We start from the raw sequence: 27,746 nt of genomic DNA, 5'->3' as shown, positions 1-27,746 counted from the left end.
TTGGTGTCCTTATCTGAGGAAGGATGTCCTTGCTAGAGAGGGAGTGTAGCTAAGGTTTAACAGACTGATTCCTGGGTTGGCAGGACTGTCATATGAGGAGATACTAAGTCAGTTAGGATTACATTCATTGGAGTTTAGAAGAGTGAGAGGGGCCCTCATAGAAACTTATAAAATTCTAACAGGATTAGACAAGGTAGATTCAGAAAGAATGTTCCCGATAGTGGAGGAGTCCAGAACTAGGGGTTATAATTTGAGGATATGGGGTAAACCTTTCAGGACTGAGTTGAGGAGAAATTTCTTCACCCAGGGAGTGGTGAATCTTTAGAATTCACTATCACAGAAAGTAGCTGAAGCCCAAAACCTTGTGTGATTTCAAGAAGGAATTAGATATAGCTCTTGGGGCTAAAGGGATTAAGAGGTATGCGGGGAAAAGGAGAGATTAGGGTATTGAATTTGATGAGCAGCCACGAATATATTGAACGACGGGGCAAACTTGAAGGGCCAAATGGCCTACTCCTACTTCTATTTTCTTTGTATGCTTTCTGTGTAACATTATGTTCAGCTTTCAATGTTAGGAAGGCACTGTCTCGCAAAGATTTCCCACTCCACAAATCCCAAATCTTAACTGTGTCAATCACTGTCCCACAAGGAAGAAAAGAAAAATTGGATGGTAAGGGGTCCCGAAGCGGTTTCCAGGATCAAACAGGATTGGCAGAAGTCTTGGGAATCTGTTCTCATGTATGTTCTCATCAATTAAACACGATGCCTCCAAGAACTAATAATGCTGCACTTGCTAAAATATGCAGGGTATGAAATTAACAGCCTGATTATAACTCATCTCAAACCAAAAGAGAAAATGCTGGAAAATCTCAGCAGGTCTGGCAGCATTTGGAAGGAGAGAAAAGAGCTGACGTTTTGAGTCCAGACGACCCTTTGTCAAAGCTTTGACAAAGGGTCATTTGGACTTGCAACATCAGCTCTTTTCTCTCCTTCCAAATGCTACCAGACCTGCTGAGATTTTCCAGCATTTTCTCTTTTGGTTTCAGATTCCAGCACCCGCAGTAATTTGCTTTTATAACTCATCTCAAAAATCAGTGAACACACTCTGGGATCCACTTTTTTTGCTACATTGGACTACACAGAGGGATCTCGTGTGGATTTTACTATAAACTCAGTGACCTTATCAGCTACTGATGTTACTATGTAATGGTTCTATAGTCTTAAGTGTGAATCCTGAGTGGCACTTGTTTCTAAATATCAAGGATATAATTTACCTGCACATGCAAAGTTGGAAAGAACTTGAGTAATATGTTAGGGAGTTTCTTCTAAGTTTAAAGAATATATCACTGTTTTATATACGAGGGAGATGGTGGTGTAATGGTAATTTTCTTGGATTAGTAACCCAGGGGACATGGATTCAAAACCCACCATGGCAGCTGGTGGAATTTAAATTCAATAAATAAATCTGTGATTGTAAAACTAGTCTCAGTAATGGTGATCATGGACAATTATCATTGATTGTGAACCCACCTGGTTCACTAATGTCCTTCAGGGAAGGAAATCTGCCATCCTTACTTGGTCTGGCCTACATCTGACTCCAGACCCACAGCAATGTGGTTGGACTTTTAACACCCGCTGAAATGGCCAAGGGAGACACTCATTCAAAGGGCAATTAAGATGGGCAACAAATACTGGCCTTGTCAGCAATGTCCACATGCCATAAGAGAAAATATGATATAGAGAATTTTTCCCAAATTCGTGATGGAATTCAATTTCATCCAAATTCTATATCTCCATCATTCTCTCTGTACTACCTCAGTCCCCGTACACAAACCCTGAAGAGCTGCTTGGACCCGCAACATTTGATTCAGAGGCAGGAGTCCAACAAATCGCGCGAATTTGACATGAGCGTGACATAAACTTGCAAAGATTTGGTAAAACAAATAACCCTAGTTTGAAAGGCTTGCGTTCAAAGACATGACCGTGCATGATGGTCAATCAGCCCAATGTTACCAACAGCCTCTGCTCAAAGAAGGATGATGGCCACTTTGATGGAGGCCAACATCCACAGATTTGTATCCCAGCTTCCAGAGAGGACAAGAGGGAACAAAAAGGAAAGATTTGGATGAAAGAACGGACAAGGAAAATGAAAGCCTCACAAATGTTTAAGGCACAACAAAATGATAACAAATCAACACTTGGTTCTCATGGTTCAAAATCCTTTACTTAGTAGAATTTCCAATCTTAATATGTAGCTAGTGCCCCTTGTGTTTCAAAGCAAGTCTCCAACAGACATAATTAACTTTCTAGAACGAAGCGTGCATCTATTATCCTCCATGCTTGCTCAAGCATTTCAAAGACTGTTTAACTTACTTTCAGCAAGTTACTAACCATATTACTCTGTGGTTTTCTACATCTGAGGATCACACAGATAAGCATCACGGTAAATGTACATAACGAAAATTCACTTCAAAGCAATCTAGCAGGGTGATAAAGGGCATTGGAAAAAGGTCACACTGAAATGTTCTAAATCAAAAACTATTCATTAAATCATCAGAAACTAGAGACTTTGATGGTAGAAAAGATAACGCTCTCCTGAAAAACATTTTACCTGGTTTGAAGGAGGGGGCAGGGTTAAGAAAATCCACAAGTTCCAAGAGGTACATCATAGATGTGCTGCTGAGATTAAATCTAATGTGAGCAGAAACCTCATGAGTACCCGCTGTCAATGTAATCATCGCTGGAAGAATACTGCCCGCTCAATGTATGATATATATGTATATATAGCGTCAGATCACATTTTTCAGGATGTCCGAAAGCACTTCACATACAATAAATTACTGCTATCAGGTCATCACCTGCAATGTTGTCCTTCCAACCAACCTGTCTTTCGTTAACTCTTCGGCACATTGTACCAGTGAAGTGCTTTACCAATATTTGGCCAACGTCTCAACTAACATTTGAGCCATTTCCTAGTTCTCCGCTGACTCAAACTGTAATGAACAGCTCTTCCTTCCCATAAATGTGCCAAAGGCCAGGGGTGTGGAGGCGGTAGTTGGTTAGAAACAATGAACAAAATGGTTAAGGAAGTGGGTTTCGTACCAGTCGTTCTAGTATTTCCATATCAATTTAATTATGAGAACTGAGAGACATTCCTTAACATTAGCAAGCAAATGTTATGATTAGGTAACTAATTATATCTAGATAGGATACAATCAGACTCCGAACAGCGGTCTGTAAAATAGCAGGCTATTAATTTCTGCGCCATCTAAAGTTATTTTCAACCATAACGTATAACCTTTTATGTATTCAACGCTGGATTAAGATTGAAGCAACAATCTAACATACAAACTGTACAAGACTGGAAGACATTAATGTCAGGGCAACATTCAGAATATTCTGCTGCCAGTGTCTATCCATCATCTTCAGCACCCTGACAACACATGCATCTGCTCATGACATTGGTCCCTGAACTGTAAAAAGAGAAATTGCAAGGCTATGGTTGAAACTGTAGAACTTAATGGATATTTGGTATATGCAGCGCGTGTGAATTCTTCTAGGTGAGGAACTGGCAAGGCTATAACCAAAATCTGATTTTTTAAGTGGGCAATCCAGATGTTCTGATTTGATTTGATTTATTGTCACATGTATTGGGATCCAGTGAAAGGTATTGTTCCTTGCGCGCTATACAGGCAAAGCATACAGTACATAGGGAAGGAAAGGAGAGGGTGCAGAATGTAGTGTTGCAGTCGTAGCTAGGGTGTAGAGAAAGATCAGCTTAATATGAGGTAGGTCCATTCGAAAGTCTGATGGCAGGAGGGACGAAGCTGTTCTTGAGTCGGTTGGTAGATGATCTCGGACTTTTGTATCTTTTTCCCGACAGAAGGTAGTGGAAGGGAGTATGTCCGGGGTGTGTGAGATCCTTGATTATATGCTCAGTACTATACTGCATATTTATCATTGCAAATTATTTACATGATCTAATTGTAAATAAATTTGATTGGTTGATTTACGTTTAGCAAAGCTGGCTCTGTGTGCAACATCTTTTATCATACAAGTGGCTGAGGACATTGGAGGCTTGATACAGCAAGTGACTGCAAGAGTTATTGGGTCATAAATGATACAGAGCATGTTTGGAAACCACCAGATCATTTGAATGAGAGAATGCGTAACATGCTGAAAATGTACAAAAGGTTTCCCGCACAGATTTGAGTTTCAGTTCAACATGCAAAGTTGAAAGTTTTTCATTCAAATACTGTATTTCTTCACTCCCTCGATTTTTAAAATATATGTATTCTATATTTTAAAAACAGCAATCTGCAACTACAATACAAGAAACTAGGATTCTCATCTAGGAGGCATTTAATTTCCATTATTCTATAAGAATCATTGTTCATATAACACAGATAAGATATGGAAGTTCCCGAGCACAAAAGGATTTTTCCTGAACTCGCCATGGGGAAAAAACAGCTTACCATACACAATTCTGCAACCATCATCCAAGATAATTCAAAATTACTGCCCTTTCAAAGAAGGTATTTCTATTTTCCTTCCCAACAGTGACAATGGCCTTCTATCCACGATGCACATAAATCTCAGGAGCCCTACAATCATTTGTACTGCCTCGAGTTTACTTAGATGGAAATCTGCCATTTCTTAGACCATCTACTTCATTTGTCCAAAACTGTCTGAATACAATGACTTACATTTTATAAATTTGCTGCTTTCATGCATCACACAGTCGCTGTACAATTGAGTCTGGTCAAGAGTCATACAGAATAATCATTGAGCTTAATGTTGATTATTGCAAAATCCATTATGTGTCGAACCTCACTTTTCTGATGCAGCTTTCAATATGTAGCGGTAGTTTAATCAGAAACACACAATATGAAATGGCCTTAACTATTTAATTTCGTCACTAAAAAAGCAGCTTACTTGACTTTGCGGTTACACCGACACCGTCAACTACAGCATGCAAGCTTAAATTTCAGAGCTATAACTGAAAACAGCCTGCATCAGTTGAAAGAAAGCTAATTGTTCGCTGGGTCTCACAAAGTTTGCGACCCTCGTACATTGCTCAATTCTGATCAGATGATATTTTTCCTCTTGCACTGACAACAGCACAGCTGGTATCTGGAATAGACTGTCCAGTCTGGATGCATTTGCTACACGGCACTCCAAATAGGGAATTTTAAAAAGTATTCCTCCCACAAAGTAAGACTCATCTCTGTCAGACTCTGAAATCACTATTGTACAGATGAAAATTAGTCTTAAAGTTTGTAGCTATGTGGTCACTAATAAAAATCAGTTTAGCAGCAGAAAATCGTTTGAGAGTGTAACCCTATCCAACTGCACAGACTGAGGTACCAGTTGGCTAATGGAAAGGTCATCTTCAGTCCCCAGCCACCAGCTAGACCTGACACCACTCGTTTGTCACAGTTCAATAACTGCTACTCAAAGGAGAGGCAGTCTACCTGCGAGAGAATAATCTGGCTGCGCAGCTAAAATTTAGCATTTTACTCTCCATTAGCTGCATGCAAGGGCCATAGTGATCCAGATGCAGGACAGCTACAGGAATGGCAGCGCATTGTTAGTATTCATCTCCAGCCAGCTCTTTATCCTGGACTGAAAACACACAATCAGGAATACAGCAAAAAATTATTGTTACCATTACCACACAGTAAATAATACATCTAAGTGATCGAAGCAAGAGTTCAGAAAATGTAGCAGCTATCAGCATCCCTAAAATTCAAATAGAATGATTATACACTAGGAAAAAAAACATATGGAGAAATAAAGAATGTCAGGTTTCATTTTAAAATGCAATTTTAGGCCTTGGATATGGTAGCTTGCATACCCATCACCTGCATAATAGGCATTAACAGTTTCTGCTTCTCCAGTCTCCACACTGACGTTCTTAACACCAATCAATAGTCCCAGCAAACGGCTCAGCCATGCATTACTTGAAGTCTGACCTCACACACGCCTTATTGATTTTAAATCCCTGCAATTTGGGAAACAAAACAACAATTTTGTCTTTTTCTTTGCTGCTGATCAAAAGCTAATTGAAACCCACGGGGTATCGTGGGCTACACATCCGACCTCAGGTGCAGAGCACAACCCTGCCCTCACTACCAAACGTTCAGCTCAGTTTCATTCATCGGGAACAGCTAGTTTTACAGTGGGCTGATTAAGTACTTTCACCGTAAAATACTCAATTATTCACAAGAAGAGTAAGTGATATAAAATATTTTGCCACTGTAACAGCAAGTCCACTTTCAGTAGGGGAGTGTAGGTAGACATTTAGAAAGGAATTTTATTCTGCTACTGCATTGAATTTCAAGAGCGGAATACGAAGCCAGTTACGTGACATTGTTTACTATAATATGTAACATGAAATCACATTCTAGTCAAAAATGGTAAACTTTGCTGGAGATTTTTTTTTAAAACATAAATTATTAAAAGAGATTTGAATATAATATGCTGCAGTTAAAAATCAATAGGAAGCCAAGTACACAGCAAGGGTTTAGCAAGGATCAAGCCAATGCATCCATTATTGTCTTATTACAGCCAGACCTGCTTTAGAGGTTTATTAAGCAGCATTGCCCTCGTGATCTTATGGGAAGTCACTAGTTGCCTATTTGCAGTTCGTGGGAATAATTTTCAATTATCATCTGCTATGAGGGTTGAATATATGCAAACATATGACAAAAGTGAAACTTATTTCCACAACGCATTAGCTCTCCCACTGCCTATTTCAAGTAACTCCAATATTTTGTTTCCAATAACTCTCCTCATAGATTGTCTCTACAATTATCACCATGTCCTCTTGTGGGAATAGTGGTTGGTCCAATAGTTTTAAGTGTGGCTCACTTCAAGTCTTGCGACACCATCACACACCAACCTACAGTTTTTCTCTACAGAAAGTAGAAGGTGGAGACTGTTCAGTTCTTCGAGCCTGCTGCACCATTCATTTTGATCATGGCTGATCATCAAATTCAATATCCTGATTCCCCTCCCCCCCCCCATATCCCTTGATCCCTTTAGCCCCAAGAGCTATATCTAATTTCTTCTTGAAATCAGACAATGTTTTGGCCTCAACTACTTTGTGAGAATGAATTCCACACATTCACCACCCTTTGGGTGAAGAAATTTCTCCTCACCTCAGTTCTAAAAGGTATTCTCAAACTATGACCCCCAGTTCTGGAATAAGCTGCAATTTCACAATTCTGCCAAAAGTTTCAAGTCCTGCTCTACGAACAAATTTGCTTTTAGAAATGGCAGAAAAATGTTCCAGTGCAGCAACAGTTATGCGTTCCCCTGAAGCCACGGTGTCCACTTGCAAACAACTTAATGCCTAAGCAGATACCAAGAATCATGTATAGTATTAGCAGGAGCACAATCCGGATGACTGCCTTGTACCCCTATATTTTACCTCATCAAAATCCTAATTGAGAACCTGGTTAGTACCATCCACTCATCATCTCAGATTACCTCCAGCACCACAGGAGGCTTGTACTCTTCACTCCCTTCAGCTCAGCACTATAGAGCTACACTGCTCGCTCACAACACAATTTTTGTTCAAAATTGTTTGATTGAAAGTTTTCACTTTACATTTGTCACGAAATGCAACAAATCCTTGAAATCTAGTACAGTACAGAGTAATCATTATTCCACATTAACATACAGAAAAAAACGGAGTTGGCTTATGAGAAGAGACTGAGTAGACTGGGGCTATCCTCTTTGGAATTCAGAAGAATGAGGGGGGATCTTATAGAAACATATAAGATTATGAAGGGAATGGATAAGGTAGAAGCAGGGAAGTTGTTTCCATTGGCGGGTGAAACTAGAACTAGGGGACATGGCCTCAAAATAAGGGGGAGGAGATTTAAGACTGAGTTGAGGAGGAACTTCTTCACACAAAAGGTTGTGAATCTGTAGAATTCCCTGCCCAGTGAAGCAGTTGAGGCGACCTCATTGAATGTTTTTAAGGCAAGGGTAGATACATTTTTGAACAGTAAAGTAATTAAGGGTTATGGTGGGCGGGTGGGTAAGTGGAGCTAAGTCCACGAAAAAAATCAGTCATGATCTTATTGTATGACAGAACAGGCTCGAGGGGCCAGATGGCCTACTCCTGTTCCTAGTTCTTATGTTATGTTCTTATGTTCTTATGAATATTCATACAAATGATTCCAATTATCCATCATTGCAATTGTTGTAGATGTGTCTCCTCTCACATGGATAAAAGAAAGGATATCTGATAAAGTGGGGGATAACAGGATAACATTGTGAGCACATGGCGCAATACCTCTTCCACAAGATAATACAGACAGGGCTACAAAATATATAGAATCCCTTATAGGTTTATATACAGGGGCATCCCAGGGCCTCCAAGCAATGAAAGGATAACCTAGAAAAGGGGAAGCATCAGGGTTCCACCATCAGTACAGTTATAGCATAGCAGCGTACACTCTCATGAATTGGAATCAGTAAGCCAAGCACTCTCACACCTCGCTCAGGCTCACAGCACTGCAGACCTCCCTCCTCTCCAACCAAATCAGAGGCACTGATCAGACTCCCCATCACTGGAAAATTCAAACCATTTTCCTCCAAGGAAACCTCACTGACAAGGAGAAGAAGAATCGTCAAGACACCCACCAACAGGGTATCTCGGGGAGAGATACAACCCTCCTCCTTCCAACAAGATAAGGGAAGCCTACCAGGATAAACTATAACCAATCACAGCCTATATCAACACCCACACGGATAAAAAGGGGAAGACTATGAAGAGAGGAGCATCAGGATTGTTCAATGAACGCCAGATGTAATCTTTCAGTATTCACTTTCACAAGAAAGATACCAGGAACAGAGCTGCACAACCTTACCATGAAAAGGGCACTGCCTTCCCCATGGGAGCCCAAACCTACAGCGCGGACAGACTGCAAGTCTCCACATAAGACCACTTGGAGGAGGCAACCTATCCTCCTACTAGCCCAATCTCCAACCGAAGAAAGATCCCACAATGCTGAACCATCACACCTAGACTCACATTCAGGCCCTGCAACCAACAGGACGCCAGGTCCCCAGGGAACCAAGCCTTAGGAAGAAAAGCAGTCCAGAAGCCCCAGAAGGGAATGGCTTGGGGAGAGCAACCTGCTCCTCCATCTAACATTTTCTTCACCTGACCCAGAGAAACACAGCCACTACTGCCCTGACCTGCTCTACAATACCCTACAATAAGGGCCAGCCAACCAAGAATAGTCACATCACTCTTCCACGCAAACTAGACAAGTAGCCCAAGACAGCCACTTAGGTCCTGCCATCAATGATTCAACCCATCACCCCTCATCAGAGAAACCTCACAACCGGACAATATGCCTACCGTGCATTCCATGGGTCAAATAATCAAATAACCAACTACCGCCACTGCCTGCGTAGCTAAATCAAAATAGAAGACCAACCTAACAAAGCTAGATATTCAAGGATTAGTCAGGTATGCCTGGGCGTGCACCAAAACATAACTCCCCCACTCCAACATCACCAGAGACGCCAATGAAAAAGGGAAAAAATGACCCAGTCGTTTGCAGGATATATGATCTGTCTGTACTTTCTCAGGAAACAAGCAAGGATTCCTTGATCCCAAAATACAAAAGAAAACGTGACCCCAACAGTACTAACAGGGGATTTGCCTCACCTATGAGAACACAAAGGCCATATCAACTACCTCCATATCAAACCACTTACCCACCACCCTGCCACTCATTTTAACCAAAATTGTACTCTCTCAGTGTAAATGCAAGGACTACAGCACATAAGAAAAAGACAAACCAGATAACTAAATGCCGCACAACCCTCATGTCACATAACCAACTCAACATACTCCCCAATGGAAAGAAGGACACCCACAAAAAATTAAACCATGTTCCATCGTCGGAGCACACTGGACAAACACCATCAAAAAGAAAAAGAATAAACAATTCAATTTTTGCAGTGTGACAGGATAACAGGAGACAAACGCCTCAGTGCTCATTTATCATACACCCTTGTCAATATGACAAAATCAGGATTAAAATCGCAAGGGAACAAAGTTAAGGATTAATGATGAACTGCAGGACAATACACCATCCACAGAGCACAAAAAGGCCAAAGTCATGTCAGGAACATCTCACCGAAGCTCCTACAACTCTGCATGTCGTTATCCCGAACCCATAGCAAAGAAAAGCCCAGCAGGATGTGAGGACCCAACATGCCCAGCTGCCTCCAACCCTTCTCGGCAACCGCCAGGGACAAGACAACGTCAAGTCAGTGTCCGGAGCCTTCAATCAACCCCAAGCCTCGAAGACCAGATACAATGTGCTTCTTTGAACGCGAAACTCCAGCTCTCAAATTGAGATTATGAAAACATAGCAGCCGATTCTCAAATTCGGCTGGGAATTCATCCCCTCAGGAGACTAGGCTCACAGACACTCCTTCTTCTGTCCCATCTCCCTGAGTCAGCCAGGAAGCACAACATACCATGCAACAGGATTTCCAAGAACTAAAGACGAGCCTACATCGAGGAAACTGCTCTCTCCATTGACAGGATTCTCTTTGCCGCTTCATCTATTTTTTTAAGGATATCGCGCAGTTCCTCACAAAGAGTATTACAAATCTGTACCAGGGAGCTGAGATTGTTGACCACAACTTCACTCATAATGGCGGCCATCATCTCAACGTCAACAGCATCACCAAAGCATAGGCTCGCTCACCAAAGAAGTAGCTACTAAGAACTGGGCCCCACTCCAACCGTCTCCTACCACCTCAGAGAATCCTACAGCGCAGAAGGAAGCCATTTGGCCCATCGAGTCTGCACTGACCACAATCCCACTCAGACCCTATCCCCATAACCCCATGCATTTGCCCTAGCTAGTCTCCCTGACACTAAGGGGCAATTTAGCATGGTCAATCCACCCAACCCGCACATCTTTGGAGTGTGGGAGGAAACCAGAGCACCTGGAGGAAACCCACGCAGACACGAGGAGAATGTGCAAACTCCGCGCAGTAACCCAAGCCGGGAATCGAACCCGGATCCCTGGCACTGTGAGGCAGCAGTGCTAACCACTGTGCCACCATGCCGCCTCAATCAAACAAGGCTTTTCTTGATTTAATTCAGCTCCTCTTTGCCACAATGTAGTTAGGACCTTCCAGCAGTGTAGCATAGAAGAGTATACACATCAGGATCTGATAAAAAAACAAATTAAAAGATGAGTAGTGCCAAAGCTCACAAAAACGCAGCAGCTCCCGTGCTTACATCACCTGTCCCCACAACAACACAAATTTTAAAGAAGTTACAACTGTCCATTAGATGTTTCTCCACAGCTAAAATGATTAGATTAAGAATAACAACTGTCATACAAGAGGCACATTGGCACAACATTGAAGTATTGCATGATTAAAAGCCATTTCTATTTGCGTATCATGTATTGTTACAACTACAAGTAAGCCTAGTCACAACATTGCATTAGAAGTGATTTTGAAGTCTCTACACAGAAAAAACGATTTCCTGGAATGAAGCGGACTTGAGAATCCAAAGAGCTTTAAAAACAGGAATACATTCATTTCACTTGTCAAACAACTTATCAGTTACATTTCACTCAACAGCTATTAAGAAGGAAACAAAATTAAACTATGACATCTTGAGAATAGATGCCTTTAGACCCAATTCTTTGATTTGATTTATTATTGTCACATGAATTAGTATACAGTAAAAAGTATTGTTTCTTGCGCGCTATGCAGACAAAGCATACCGTTCATAGAGAAGAAAACGAGAGAGTGCAGAATGTAGTGTTACAGTCATAGCTAGGGTGTAGAGAAAGATCAACTCAATGCAATGTAGGTCCATTCAAAAGTCTGATGGCAGCAGGGAACAAGCTGTTCTTGAGTCGGTTGGTACGTGACCTCAGACTTTTGTATCTCTTTCCCAGCGGAAGAAGGTGGAAGAGGGTATGTCCGAGGTGCGTGGGGTCCTTAATTATGCTGGCTGCTTTGTCGAGGCAGCAGGAAGTGTAGACAGAATCAATGGATGGGAGGCTGGTTTACGTGATGGATTGGGCTACATTTAATTCTTGCTTCTCCTGCCCTCCCAACCCCATTACAATTCCAGTTAAGGCAACGCGTAACTAATAGGGAGATCCCAGGTTCAGTGCCTACTTTATACTTAACTAGGTAATAGAGATGCTACAAATGGTCTTGGTGCTCCTGGATTAGGAAAAGAAAAATAGCCTGCCCCTTATTGATATTCGGCAGTTCTTGGCTGAGGTATACTGTGGGGGCAGAAGACACTGAAATGCCATGCCCAAAGTTCAAATAACTTGCCAATTCTCATTGCCTAGCACTGTATATTAAGAATAGCCACTTTGAATGCGATATTGGAAAGACACTGGTGTCTGTTGAACCAACAGGTAATCAGCACATTCAAGAGGCAAATTTAGAAAATTAGCACAAGAAGGTTTTTTTTCAGAAAACCACCTCATCACAAAAACTATTTCTGCTGCCGGGTACAATTGAGATAATTCTGTTTTAATGCTGCAGTGTTTGGCTGTGCACAAAACAATCAACCTATATCGATTTTTAACTAAAATATACATTCCAATTTAATATGAACTGTCCAATTTTGACCATTTTATTGACAGAGATAGACCAAGTCAAATTAAACTGGTTTAATATAAATAGTTTTTATGCAGCAGAGGAAATATATGAGACGGTATAGATTACAATGTATTATTGTATTTTTCACGTCCAATCAATTATGAAAATGTTGAGTTGAGGGTCAAGTAACAAATAATAAGCAATGTTCTATCTGTTTTGAGAGCAGAATTACACAATGTCTAAATGTTTAATGCTGTTTATCTATGAGCAATGCACTTTAAGGAGTGAATTAATGGGGCAATACTGACAACACCAAACTTATCTCATGCCAACACTTTGAGAAAATGCCTCAACAGGACAATGAAAAGATTAGAATATCAAGGTATGGTCCAATGGGTGAGCCAGTCATTCTGAGGTTCAATCTCCAAATTGTCCAAAGCTGATCAACCTCGGGGACAGCAGATGGAAACTGTATTTGGCCTCAGTCACTCTCACTGCAATGCCTGAGGTTTGATGAGGTTTGGTTTATTATTGTCACGTGTATTGGGATACAGTAAAAAGTATTGTTTCTTGCGCACTATGCAGACAAAACATATTGTTCATAGAGAAGGAAACGAGAGAGTGCAGAATGTAGTAGGTTTCAATTTTTTTATATATGTAGATAGTCATACAGCACAGAAAAGGCCTTTTGGCCCATCAAGTTTGCACCAACAACAATTACCACTGAGTGCACGCTAATCTCATTTTTCTGCACGTGTCCCATATCTTTGAATGTTATGATATTTCAAGTGCTCATCCAAATTTTTTTTAAAGGTTGTAATGCTTCTGGCCTCCAGTATCTTCCAGTGCATTCCAGATTCCCACCACCCTTTGAGTGGAATATATTTTTCTTAAATCCCCTCAGAATCTCCTGCCCCTTACCCGAAAAGATTGTTTATTTATCTATATTAGTGTCACAAGTAGGCTTACATTAACACTGCAATGAAGTTGCTGTGAAAATCCCCTAGTCGCCACACTCTGGTGCCTGTTCAGGTAGACGGAGGGGGAATTTAGCACGGCTAATGCATCTAATCAGCATGTCTTTTGGACTAAAGCTATGCCCCCTCGTGATTGACCCGTCAACCAAGGGGAACAGCCGCTCCCTACTCATGTCCATACCCATGTAGGTTTCAAACTATTTAAATATGTAAATTATAGAAGTGCAATATAAAACTGTGTGTGGAAAAGGTCAGCAGGACTGATTGCAGGACTGACTAATCATTTGCGACAAAGGGAAACCAAGTATTAAAAAAATGTCTTGTATGATGTTCTGCACTTCCTCAGCTGTGTAATGTTATACATTAAGGTTCGTTGTTATTGATCATGATGCATAATCTCTGATGATGCCAGATAGCAAGGACCACTGTTATATAAGATGGCACCAGCAAACAAGATTGAAACAGCATCCTCAGCTTGCACCCCATCACTCAATGGTAATCGTTCACAATACAATCTGTAGCAAATAATTAAAGCAAGGAAAATTATCCACAAAAAATAGTTTACAAGTTTGTGACTGACATTTACACCGTCCTTGCTTAGGACAATGTTCGTCTTCCATCAACATACTCGTCACTTCCAATGCATGTACACAGAAAACAAGAGCACCCTCCAGTGTCCATATGCAATAACAGTCAGTAGCAAACAGGACTCACAAGAGTTACGTCTGTTTTACATGCTTGAAGCAGAAACATCAAGGCAACATTCCATGGTAATTCCTTAACTGTACGGTGTTCCATAATAAAAAGCACACATCACTAAGCCGACACCAATATACTGCTGCCAAAAAGAATAATCTTCCTGGACAACGCTCTTAATTATTCCTCTACAATTGTCCCACCATTATTACTACAAATGAGAAAGATTCTCCTGAGTTCAAATGCAGAACTCAAACAGGACGCCAGTTGAGACGAGCTGTCTCAGTCCTAGAGATGGGACTCTCTAATGTGCATAACGTAGCGCCATTCCAGACCATGCATTCAACAAAAGTAACTTTGAAATCTAAATCTGACAAGTAAAATCCAGTTGCAGTGTCATGGTTGTCATATATATGTCATCAGCGTGTTTTTTAAAGCATATGTGATGATGAGCCTATGGCAGCAGAAGTCTAATCCATATGTACCATGTTCCACTCCAACTTCCAAAATTGCCAAATCTTTCTAAACTTAACTCCACCAAATCCAATCACAAGTACGGATGTGAAAATGAAAGGTCAATATGCAACACACACTGAGTGAAACAAGATTGCCAAATCAAATGCAGGCTACCACATCACAACCTGTTTGGAAACAATAGATTTTCACTTGATGACAAAAATGTAGGAGTGAGTTCTTTGGGTCTGAAAATCAGTGAGTATGAAGTTGCTGCCTGGATTCAGTTTTACACATGCTGCAGGTCTCACATCTTCTGTATAACATCAGTCATGAAGTGCACTACACAGTTAACATCAAAGAAAAGGGGAAACTGTTCCATATATAATTAGTTTTATCTACTCAATGATACTTAATCATAAGAACATAAGAACCAGGAGCAGGAGTAAGCCATCTGGCCCCTCGAGCCTGCTCCGCCATTCAACAAGATCATGGCTGATCTTTTCGTGAACTCAGCTCCACTTACCCGCCCGCTCACCATAACCCTTAATTCCTTTACTGATCAAACATTTATCTATCTTTGCCTTAAAATCATTCAATGAGGTAGCCTCAACTGCTTCACTGGGCAGGGGGTTCCACAGATTCACAACCCTTTGTGGGAAGAAGTAATCCTATCACCCATACCAAGTCAGTCCAAAGAATTAGCACCCAAACCTGCTTCGAAAGACAAGGCGTCATCCTGACCAAAGGAAATTCAGGCCGGCAGGATTGCAATATTTAATGGTAGGTTCCTGTTCAAGCCTCCCCTTCAGACTTTCCTATCTGCAATTAGGCCAGTGTTGTCTAACATCCTTCTGATAAAGATGAGAATTTACCATTGCAAGTCTTCACTTAGTCATCATTCTCCCACAGCCCAGCAACAGAGGTTTATGGCTTACTTCTGGCTTGCATTAAAATTGTTAATAGTGTAATTTTAAATTGCATTGGACACGTACATTAATAAATTGAACTAACTGTTCCTTAAGCCCTATTTGTCCTGTTTCTCATTATTCTCTTGTCTCCAGTGCCAATTTCAGTGGACTTGGCCCATATCTCACAGTGCAGTTAGCCAGATTTTCCCACACTTCACCATTTCTGGCTCACCTTTCTTTAAAGATGGAGCCCAGGTAATAAAAAGACAAATGGAAGACTGCTTTTTTAATAATAGAAGAATTGGATCAAAAAGCAAGGAAGTCATGAGTCAAACAACTCCCTGTGTCTGCGTGGGTTTCCTCCCACAGTCCAAAGACATGCGGATTAGTTGGATTGGCCATGCTAAATTGCCTCTTAGTGTCAGGGGAAGTAGCTAGGGTAAATATGTGGGGTTACGAGGATGAGGCCTGGGTGGGATTGTGGTCGATGCAGACTCAATGGGCCGAATGGCCTCCTTCTGCACTGTAGGATTCTATGATTCTATGAACAGTTAGTTTATTGCAGGAAATTCCTGGTGCCAATTATAAGATATCGGAGCCCTGGAAATGAAGATCCATTAGAAAGATGATGAACCAGAGATTATAAATTCCTGTAAAGAGCAGAAAAAGAGTTGTATTTTTACAGTTAATTCATTCACGGGATGTGGGCTACCATTTATTGCCCATCCCTGATTGCCCTTGAACTGAGTGGCATGAGGCCATTTGAGAGTCAACCACATTGCTGTGGATCTGAAGTCACATGCAGGCCATGGAAGGATGGCTGATTTCCTTCCCTAAAGGGGAACCAGTGAGTTTTTCATTCCAAGTTTTTACCGAATTCGAATCCGGATCCCCAGAGCATTATCCTGGGTCTCTGTATTACTAGTCGAGTGAAAATACCACTGCCCCCCCACTACCCACCCATGCTTCTGAAGGTTGTGGGTTCAGGTCCCATTCTGTAGACTTGAGCAATTCTGAGGTAGTACTACCTTTCAAATGAGTTACGAAACCCATCTGCCCTCTCAGGTGAACTGAAAAGCTTGCATGGCACATTAGGAGGAATAGATAAGTTCTCCCCAGTGTCCAGGTCAATATCCAAAACCCTCAACCAACACCTTATTTGGTCATCATCTCATTGCTATTTGCAAGACAATATTGTGCATGCACTTAGATGCTTTAGTAATGTCAGAAATGAGGCAATCAAGATAATTAGCCGTAAATCACTTTGATGTTGTGAATGATTATATAAACGCAAGGTACTCCAGAGCTTACGTACTTCATTCAGTCCCAACTTTAAAGTCATGCAGCCAGTCCTTATTTTAACAATTGTGTTATAAAACGTATATCCCCATAATTATCACGGAGGCTAACCATATAAACTTTTCACACTATAACTTCTCTTCGACCACAGCACGGATGAGAGTGTATTATAGAGAGACAGGGTTACATAGGCAGGCACAGTCATTTATAATGGAAAAAAAAACAACAGAAAGTATGCACAGACATTAGATAAATATGTTATATAGTTTATTAGGAACAACTGAATACCCTTTTAGTATTCTAAAGAGTAATGGAAACCAAGCAATGTTTTATTGTACCTGTTTTATGACCCTCTGTGAAGCCAGGGCAGATCGCTGTGATTTCACTGTTTCCCGTGCTTTTCCACTGATGTGTGTCTTGGATTTTCCTGGAACAATTTCGGAAGAAAAGTCATTGGAAAAAATTGCACAATAAATTCATGCTGAAATTCGTAACTAGTATCAGCCTGGAGCAAAGAGAGGAGGTTCTTTCGTTGAAGAACAACTAAGTCTCCCAAACAACGAAAGATTAAGTGCTTTAACAAAAAACCTTTACAGTAATCTGATGTGGCACCTGTTAAAGTTATTTTGAAAATGTTTTGATTTTTTCCAGCTGCTACTGCTGCAAGCAACTGAGTAGTTTTCAGCTCCCTGCATTGTTTTCCCTGAACTATTGAATATCAGAACATGCTGCACTTTGACTACTATTTATATTTCAGCTGTTTGGCATACGTCTTATCTGTAAAGCAGGATTGCATAGTGGCACTTCAGTGCAACGCAACTAGCTAAAGGGGATTTTATTTAATGCTTCTGAGCAACATTCCCCCTTAAATTCTGTTTGCTGTGTGCAGCCAACTTGTTGGACGAGATAGTCCCTTGAAAATTGTTGCTCACTCACACAGAGTTCTTTGCTTCTGTGTGGCCTGTTTGTTCCCTGATTCATAGAATCATAGAATCCCTACAGTGCAGAAGGAGGCCATTCGGCCCATTGAGTCTGCACCAACCACATTCCCATCCAGGCCCTATCCCATAACCCCATGCATCCATCCCACTAGCTCCCCTGACACTAAATGGCAATTTAACAAGGCATTTCAACCTAACCTGCACATCTTTGGATTGTGGGCAGAACCCGGAGCACCCGGAAGAAACCCACGTAGACACGAGGAGAATGTGCAAACTCCGCACAGACTGTGACCCAAGCCGGGAATTGAGCCCGGGTCCCTAGCACTGTGAGGCAGCAGTGCTAACCACTGTGCCACCGCGCCACCCCATGAACAGCCTTGCATCAGCACAGCTCAGAGGGAACATTTCTTCCAAGTTGACATTTCAACATTGGACTGCAGGAGTATTGCATTGTTCGAGTCATCACCCTTTGGATGAGTCATTAAACCAAGGCCCATCCACCAATGACAGTGGTTGAGGTAAAAACACTTCTTTATTCTTTTCTTCAACCAATATTGACACTAACACTAACTGCTTAGGCAACTCAGGGCAGTTTGTGGGATATTGCGGTCTGCAGAATGGCTTGTGCATTTGCCTACATAACAAAAGCAACTGAACTGCAAAGATATTCTGTGACAGCTTTCTTTGGTGCGAATGAGCAAGCAGGGTTACAGACCCATGGGTTCACAAACATCTCGTCAGATCAGCAAAGTAAACATGGGGGTCCAGGCTTGCCGATGCATGCATTGTAGAACGCAACTGAGCTGTGTTAAAGGGACTCGACTGGCTCACAACATAAAAGCGACACAGCAGCCCCACAGATATACTTCTTCCAAAATAAAACAAAAAGCAGCCATCAGAAACAATAAATTACACTGCAAGTCTGAGCTTTCTTAAACCAATACTCAATGATGGAAATATACTTTAAAACAGGTCTGGCACGGAATGCAGTCAGTACTTTTTTAGGCATCTTCTGAAATTTAAGAAAGAATGGATTTTTGGATATGGATCTATGCCTGACACATGCATTGCTCAAGTATTTGAAGGTTGTGGAATAAAAGGCTGAAAACTCGACATGGCAAACATAGTGGTCGACTACGTTTTATTTATGACATATTTAAGATGAGCGAGGAAATTAACAAATGCGAATAGCACTTCCAAAAAAAAACTGCTATTACTTTCTTCACCCCCTGCTTATTCACCCCCTCAATAATGTATGAATCAGATCCATGTTTAAAAATTCCTGCTCAAAAGGCATGACAATGCTGGAACAAATAACCTATTTTTTATGCTGTCAATCTAGTTTATCTCCTGCAGTGCTTAATGCTTTATCTAGTTCTACCACGGGCTTGTTATCCCATACCCACTTTAGGATTGAGACTTGCCAAATAAACATAACAGATGTGACAAATAAAATTTGATGTGCAGCCATTATCTACAAAATGAGTTAGCGAGGCAGCCTGTCATTATGAGCTATTTTAAACCAGTAATTGTGCTGAATTTACAAACGACAAACCCCAGCTCCCTTTTATTGATGCTCTTGTGGTACTAAAAACATTGATCGCTTTAAGCACTATCCCATCTCGCCCATCGATTTTCTACTGTTTGACCATGTAACCTGACCGCTGACAGCCCACTCTGAGGATCCACTTTCCCAATAATCAATACAACGCCCTCCCTTCAACTGGGGAAAGTTTAGCAGTGCCTTGGCTGCTTAGTCCTTGGATGCAGAGGCAAAACATTCAAGCTACGTTGTAGCTAACAGTGGAAAAATACACCACAAGGCCAAGCATTACAGTGCAATATACCCAAGGCCAGCAGAATACAGCTGCGCAAGTCGAGAGTTTTCAAATTGGCGCCTTCCAACCTTTGGGGGGAGTCAGGGGAGGACACTGCTGCTGGCAAACAGGATCTTTCACAATTCGGTATTCTCTATTCGTCTGTGCTTGTTGATTTATTTGAATGGCCTTTCTCCTGCTTGAAAATTTATAAATCATTTTTCCCAAATTGTCTAGACACCCAACAATAATGGTCCTGACGCAGGAGTTGGTGGCACAATGGTTAGCACTGCCTCACAGCGCCAGGAACCCGGGTTCAATTATGGCCTTGGGTCACTGTGTGTGCACGTTCTCCCCGTGTCTCTGGGTGCTCCGGTTTCCTCCCACAGTCCAAAGGTGTGTGGGCTAGGTTGATTAGCCATGTTAAATTGACCCTTAGTGTCAGGGGGACTAGTAGGGTAAATACGAGGGGTTACGGGGATTAGGGCCAGTTGTCAGTGCAAGCTCGATGGGCCATATGGCCTCCTTCTGTACTGTAGGGATTCTATGACTTGAGAAAGTAGGGGTTTCCATTATTATGACAATATCTGTAGCAGGGTTCCCATATGGAAAGGTTTGGAAGTAAAAAAGAGCACACTCTTCTAAAAATGGTTTATTTCATGAAGTGATTGATGGTAGAGGATTCACAGGGTGATGGAACTCTTCAATTCCTTTTCTGTCCGTTCTCAATTCCATTTTTCAAAATAAAGCTTTGTAGAACACTCCACAGGAAGGACTTCCCAAAGCACACAGAACCATGCAAATACCTACATGTTATTTGAATTACAAAGAAACATTCCAGAAGAAGAATTATTGGGAAAACTGCCATTTTCTGAGAATCCTCGAATGTACTGTTCAGCAGATTTTGAACCATTGTGTCATGTTTTAAATATAAAAACGACATATAATTAAAGATGCCAGCGTTTGGTATCTACCTGCTATCACCGGATTGCCAAGTCCCTAATCTATCTCCTGTGAGGTGCTCTGAACAGCAGTTTCCTCATGGGGCAACAGGTTAGGGAAACCTGTTGAGTCACTGTGCTCTACCCTCTATAGATTAGCACAAGTATAAAATTGAGAGTGAGAGACATCCATCTTACAGCCTTGATCAGCAAATTAGATTATGGGGAAGAAATGAAACTAAACAAGAAGGAAATAAGAGCAACGTTTGTGGCAGAAGGACAGGAGAATGATGGAGTGGGTTAAAATGTTAGAAATTTTAATCCTAGTCTGCAACTCTGGGGTGACACGGGCAGCACAGTGGTTAGCACTACTGCCTCACAGCGTCAGGGAATCGGATTCAATTCCGGCCTCGGGTCTGCATGGAGTTCGCACATTCTCTCCGTGTCTGTGTGGGGTTCCTCCAGTTTCCTCCCACAGTCCAAAGATGTGCGGGTTAGGTCCATTGGCCATGCTAAATTGCCTCTAGTGTCAGGGGGATTAGCAGGGTAAATATGTGGGGTTACGGGAATAGGGCCTGGGTGGGATTGTGGTCAGTGCGGACTCGATGGGCCGAATGACCTCCTTCTGCACTGTAGGATTCTATGATAGCCAGCTCTTGTATGAGAATCTGCCCAATTTCCTTATGACGGACATTGGGGAACCTATACTCACCATATATTTTTCAACCTACTGATTAAATCCTGATCTGAAATTTGTAAATGTGTCCCATATTCCTACTAGCCCCTAGCCACCTCAAATAACTAGGTGGAGTATCTTTTTCTGTGCTGCACAATTCTAATAATTTGAAAACTGGCAGCTCACATTGTGGAGTAGGCACACAGAGTATTGGAATCAACACTGAAATAGTACACATACATCTCAAATAACCTGCCCAACTGGACAGAACCGAATCCTTTCAAAAATTTAGAAACCTCAATTAAATACATTTCCAATTAAAATAGCCCAGACTGTTTCAGCCTCTTCTGATAATTTTGTACCCTGGTTGAATAGCTAAAAAATGTCCTGCTCCCAACAATTTAAACTATAACTTGGAGATATGAGACCGCAACTAGACTAAAGCAATCAAATTCTGTTTAATATACCCCTTCTCCACAAACGCCCAGCTCCTCTCCCGCTCAAATCAAATTCAGTTGCTGAATGTACATTGTGGCCTTGAACACCAGCAACTGCAATAGAAACCCGGTGGTGCTCCATAATGCAATGGCAAAGTGCCCTTTGGATGTGGTTTACTTTCAATTCCATGTTGTTAAGCATAAATGTGAGCTGCAGCAGAACCACACACCACAAGCCAACATACTCCTGTGCTCACTCAGTTACAAACCATCCTGCCCCACCGCACCGTTCCCCAAAACTCAGGCAGAGATACGCCAAATTTGCAAGCGTTGATCCAGCCACTGGACACCTAAAAGACAGTGTGTGAGCGTGCGAGCGTGTGCGTGAGAGAGAGAGCGCGTGCGAGAGAGAGAGTGTGAGAGTGAGTGTGTGTGAGTGTATGTGTGAGAGTGAGTGTGTGTGTGTGTGTGCGAGCGTGCGTGAGAGAGTGTGTGTGAGAGTGAGTGTGTGTATGTGTGAACTATTTCAGTGTTGTTTCCGATGCTCTGTGTGCCCATTCCATCACGTGAGCTGCCATTTTTCAAATCATTAGAATCGTACAGCACAGAAAGAGATATCCCACCAGGTCAGGGCAGGAGGACTGAACTGTAACTGAACTGCAAAACCTGTTTAAAAACAGGTCTAGTAACTGGTTTTGGAAGTTGAAAGATCACATTTAGTGCAGAAGAAAATCCTTTCTGAAACTAGAGATAAAGCACATCTTGGGGTAGAGTAGATGGAGCATTACTCTGCCTTAGAGAGTGCAATCTTTTTTATAGCTTTCTGGGATGTGGGTGTCAACGGCAAGGCCAGCATTTGTTGCCCATTCTTTGATTGTCCTTGAACTGATTAGTTTGCTAGGCTATTTCAGAGAGCAGTTAAAAGTCACCCACACTTTTGTGGGTCTGCAGTCACACGTGGACCAGACCAAGTAAGAACAGATTTCCTTCCCTGAAGGAGATGAGTGAACCAGATAGGTTTTTACAACAATCGGCGATGGTTTCATGATCACTATCACCGAGACTAGCTTTTAATTCCAGATTTACATGTGAATCTATATTCTGCTCGCTGCCGTGGTGGGATTTGAACCCGTGTCACCAGAGTATTAACTTGGGTCTCTGGATTACCAGTCCAGTGACATTACTACTACACCACCATCTCCCCTCAGCTGCTGACTAGGCCCCTCCCCCCAAATGAAAAATGCAAAAGCTAATTTTTTTTAAAAACATTCAGTAGTAAAAGGTGTTCAATTTGAAAGTGTTGCAACATACCTGTATTTTTAGGTTTACTCAAAATAAAAACCATGAAAAGGAAATAGATTGGCTTTATGTAATGGGTTACGCATGTTCTGCCAACACCAGCCACATCAGGTCAGTTTTAGTAGCTCTTGGGCACCATCTACTGAAAAGGTTTAGTGCTACACTATTCTCAGTTACTGAAGTGCTCTGAAACACAAACCTTACGACAAATCATTCATGCCTGTTATCTAACACAGCAACAAGTCGCATTTATATCAGGCTTTTAAAGGAATAAAAAGTCCAAGATGCTTGAAACTTTGGTACCTTTATAGAACATTTTACATTTGGACTCCCAATCTCCCCCCCAGCACCGTAAGCCTACTTGTGACACTAATAAATAAACTTAAACAAAGTCTAGCAAACATACAATTGCATATCTTTCTACACACATTACAACAGTGGACACATTTCAAGAAGTAATTCATTGCCTGCAAAGCACGTTGGCACATTACAAGTTGACTTGCGAAAGAGACATAGACCGGAATTTTACCATCCCGCCCTTAACGGACAAGGGGCGGACAATGGGAAGGTCCGTTGACCTCGGACAGGATTTTACTGTTTCGGGACAAGCAAGGCCGTAAAATCCCACCCAATTATCTTTACTTTTTATAAAGGCAATTCTTTCTTATATAGCAAACATTACCAGTATTAGTTTTACTTTTCTACATAGGTTACATCTGCTTCTTTCCTTTCGAAAAGTTGTCTGGACAAACAAACCACACTAATAAAAAAATTGACTCAATCGTACTGTGGCAAACCATCTGTCCAAGGAAATTAGAGTGTGGATAAAGGACTCGAAAAGGAAGGAACATTAAAAGGGAGCAAGCGGAAAATGCAATCACGAGTATTGAACATGCAAGCTTCCTTCAACTACTTGTTCTCAATTTTAAGAATGGATGTGTGTATTTAAACCATGAGATGGTTGAAGCAGCTGTAGCAATGTAGGAGTTAAACGCACCTTTGACACTTCTTTGTTTAGCCAACATTATCCAGGGCAAGTGACCACGTCTAATGAGCACAACTGGGATGCAAAAAATAAACAGAAATTCCATTGATTAAAAGCTTACCATCATCATCTTTATTTTCCAAGGGAACACTCCACGCAATCAGGTTTCTGGCTGTCCGCCCTTCTTGTGCAACTATTTTGCGGACTTTGTCATGACTGTTGGATCTCTGAAACGAGGCCTAAAGGCAAGAGGAATTCAATGTGGATTAAGACTGTGCGATTGAAAATAAGTTACATCCCCTTAACAGCTCTCCCACAACTTACTGCCAACATTATCTCCAAAATCCTTTTATTTTGTTATATTAAAAGCATTGTTTTAAGCATAAATTCTGCTTTAAGTCTGTTCTCCTCTACAGCAGTGTCCCGGTTTCTTTCTAGGTTACAAATTCAGCGCGCATTCCTGCTCATCGGAAAGTTTAAAGGAAAATCTAACAAAAAGATAAACTCCGAAGCACAGGAATTATTCCTCTACACACTACACAGACATGTTTTATTCATTCCCATTTATTTATTGATGATTGAGACTGGTATTTCAGTGCAGTAGTGAGGAATGCTGTGTTTTCAGAGGTGGCATCTTTCAGATCAGATCCCTGTCTACACCAACGACCATTAAGCATCTCTTGTGTTACTGAAAGGGAAGAATCCATTTGGTGTTCTGACGGACAATCTTCTCTCATCATTTACCCCTGTTGCTGTCTACTCCAGGAACTTTGCTGCAGCAAAATGGCTGCCTTTGGCAACAAAAGTGACTGAACTTCAAAGCAATTCAAACATTTAGAGACATAATGAGCATTATATAAATTCTAAGTTCATTCTTTCTAGTAAAGTCCTCAGAAATGTCAACACTTCCTCCTTTGTGTAATGAAATCTCACTCAGTTCCTCCAGTTATGATGTGTGTGGATACTAGAGTTTGCAAAGACAAAGTGTACTCAGCACGTCACTCAACCTCTACTGCAAGCTTTTCTCACTCTCCTGATCAGGTTCCGGGTGGGCCCAATATTCACCACTTAACCATATGGCCATACATTGTGCGAGAAGCTGAAAAGGTTAGCAGCAGCAAGCTGTCTACCGTCAGCCAGGTCTGCTCCTGTTCTTGCCTGACAAGCTCACATGCAGTTTAAAAGATAATTGAATAGAAATTGAGAGTGGAGACAATGGTGGATAACGTGTCCTACCTAGCACAGAGTAATTGCATTGTGCCAAATGTGAGCTGAGATCAAGCAAACCAATAAAAATTCAGTGGGGTTGGGGAAATTAAACCTAGAACTTAAAAAAAAATCTTAATTCTTTAGATATGGGAATCACTGGCAAGGTCAACATTTATTGTCCATCCCTAATTGCCTTTGAGGAGGTGGTGGTGAGCTGCCCTTTTGACAACTGAATAACTTGCTAAAATATTCCAGAATGGTTAGCACTGCTGCTTCACAGGACCTGGGTTTGAATCCCGGTTCGGGTCACTGTCTGTGTGGAATTTGCACATTCTCCCTGTGTCTGCATGGGTTTCCTCCGGGTGCTCCGGTTTCTTCCCACAGTCCAAAGATGTGCAGGCTAGGTTGATTGGCCATTCTAAATTGTCCCTTAGTGTCCCGGGATGCAAAGTTTAGAGGGATTAGTGGGTAAATATGTAGGGATATGGGGATAGGGCCTGGGTGGGATTGTGGTTGGTGCAGGCTCGATGGGCCGAATGGCCTCTTTCTGCACTGTAGGATTCTATGATTCAACACGGTTAAGAGTCAACCACATTTCGGTGGGTTTTGAGTCACATATACGCTAAGAACTGCAGATTTCCTCCCCTAAAAGGGCATTCATGAACCAACAATAATCTGCAATTAAATGATTATCATTACTGATATCATTACTGATACTGTTCTTTCAATTCCAGCTTCACACAATTAACTGGATGACATTGCCCTCTTAAATGACCACCTAACTGTAACAAACACCGCTATGACTGCAGTGGTTCAGGATGACTGTTCATCAGCACCTTTTCGAGTGGAGTTAGGAATGGGCAAGAAATGCTTGCCTAGCCAGTGACGTCCAAGTCCATAAATTAGTAATTAAATAATAAATCAATCTGTAATATTCATCAGCCAGTGATAATGCTGCAACCCAACATGTCTTACATAAGTAGTTTCCATTATAAGTGTTGGCAAAGTGAATTGTAAAAGGGAGAAAGAAAGTGTGTGCAAACATGAGAGTTTTAGAGTATTAACAAATATACATAGCACGTAAAGATGTTCTTGCAATTTACACTGCATTATTTTAATGAGAAAACTTTGCAGTAATTATTTCGCAATGGGAGCTCTTCTATGAAGAACTGTGCATTGAGATCTAGTTCAGGTCCTAGATAGGCTACCCAAAGTCACCAGCTGAATTCAATACATTTTGGCATTTGTCGGTTAGCATCAGAATAAAAATTATCATGAGAGCCACCAGATCATCATTTAAAAATCCCATTTAGTTTATTGACATAGAGAAAGGAACCTGTTAGCCTACTCAGTTGAGTCTACGTGTGACACCAGTCCTACACTGCGTGGTTAACCTCGACAAACCTACGAATTGACCTGACAATTGTAACAGAATTCCTTCAGAAAGAAGGCGCACTACCACTCTTTCAGAGCAAGTAGGAGCAGACATTGATTGAAGCCTGGCCAGTGAATCATATTCCTAGAAAGTAAAACAGAATAAATGGTCCACAAGTGTTCCCGAAACTGTCAAGATCTTTCACGCTGAAACAGTGACTGTTTTAACTTGCGTGGAAGTACAGTTGTGTCAGTATTTGAATAGAGGCCCTGCCCAAAAAGGTTTAGGTAATTATGCAAGAAATGTTTCTAGCAAGTGCCTTAAGGAGAACCATCGAACCATATAGCACAACAGGAGGCTTCCAGTTTCCCATGCCTGTGCCAGCTCTTTGAAATAACTGTCCAATTAGTCCCACTTCCTTGTTCTTTGCCCACAGCCCTGAAATTATTTCCTTTATAACTCCATATCCAGTTACCTTCCCAAAGACTGATTCTTTGCCGCTGCAGCAGGCAGGGAAATATTGGACAGACTGCCAGCTCACCCTGGGAGGTGTGCACTATTACTTCGCAGTGACCAAATTAATAAAGTGACTCAGAAGAACCCTCTCATGCTCTTGTGTGGTTCAAGGTCCAAGATAATGACAATAACCCGAGGTGCACCCTGTACGTCACTCATTCTTGCAGCAGAGACAGACCAACTCAAAGGCTGCGTCCTTTCCAAATTGGCTGAACATGAGGCGTCAACCTGGCGAGGCTACAAAACAGCATTACTTACAAACAGCAGAAGCAGCCTGCAAATTGACGCAATCACACAACCAACTGATCAGACCAAAGCTCTGCAGTCCTGCACATCCAGTCGTGAACAGCGGGGGACAATTAAACAACTAAAAGGAGGAGGGGGGCGGGGGGGGAAAGAGGCATTAATAACTCCATTCTCAATGATGAGGGAGACCAGCAGGTCAGTGCAAAACGCATCTATCTTCAGCCAGAAATGGCTAGTGGATGATCCATCTTGGCCTCCTCCTGAGGTCCCTAGCATCACAGATGTCAATATTCAGCTAATTCGATTCACTCCAATGTGATATCAAGAAAAGGCTAAAGGAT

At 41.6% G+C, this 27,746-nt stretch overlaps 1 protein-coding gene across 6 annotated transcripts in view; it reads right to left on the bottom strand.

Moving 5' to 3' along the window:
* Positions 1–27,746, bottom strand: part of scaper (S-phase cyclin A-associated protein in the ER) — a 347,336-nt gene that overhangs the window by 309,092 nt on the left and 10,498 nt on the right. For all 6 annotated transcript variants that reach the window (XM_078199948.1, XM_078199949.1, XM_078199950.1 and 3 more), the window contains exons 2-3: positions 24,181–24,298; positions 17,302–17,390 (exon numbers count right to left, since the gene is read on the bottom strand). In XM_078199948.1, coding sequence (XP_078056074.1) covers positions 17,302–17,390; positions 24,181–24,298 — 207 coding nt within the window. The remainder of the gene's footprint in view (positions 1–17,301; positions 17,391–24,180; positions 24,299–27,746) is intronic.

The sequence above is a fragment of the Mustelus asterias genome, chromosome 29, assembly GCF_964213995.1.
Source record: "Mustelus asterias chromosome 29, sMusAst1.hap1.1, whole genome shotgun sequence".
Lineage (NCBI taxonomy): Eukaryota > Metazoa > Chordata > Chondrichthyes > Carcharhiniformes > Triakidae > Mustelus > Mustelus asterias.
This window is presented reverse-complemented; position numbering and strand designations above follow the sequence as displayed.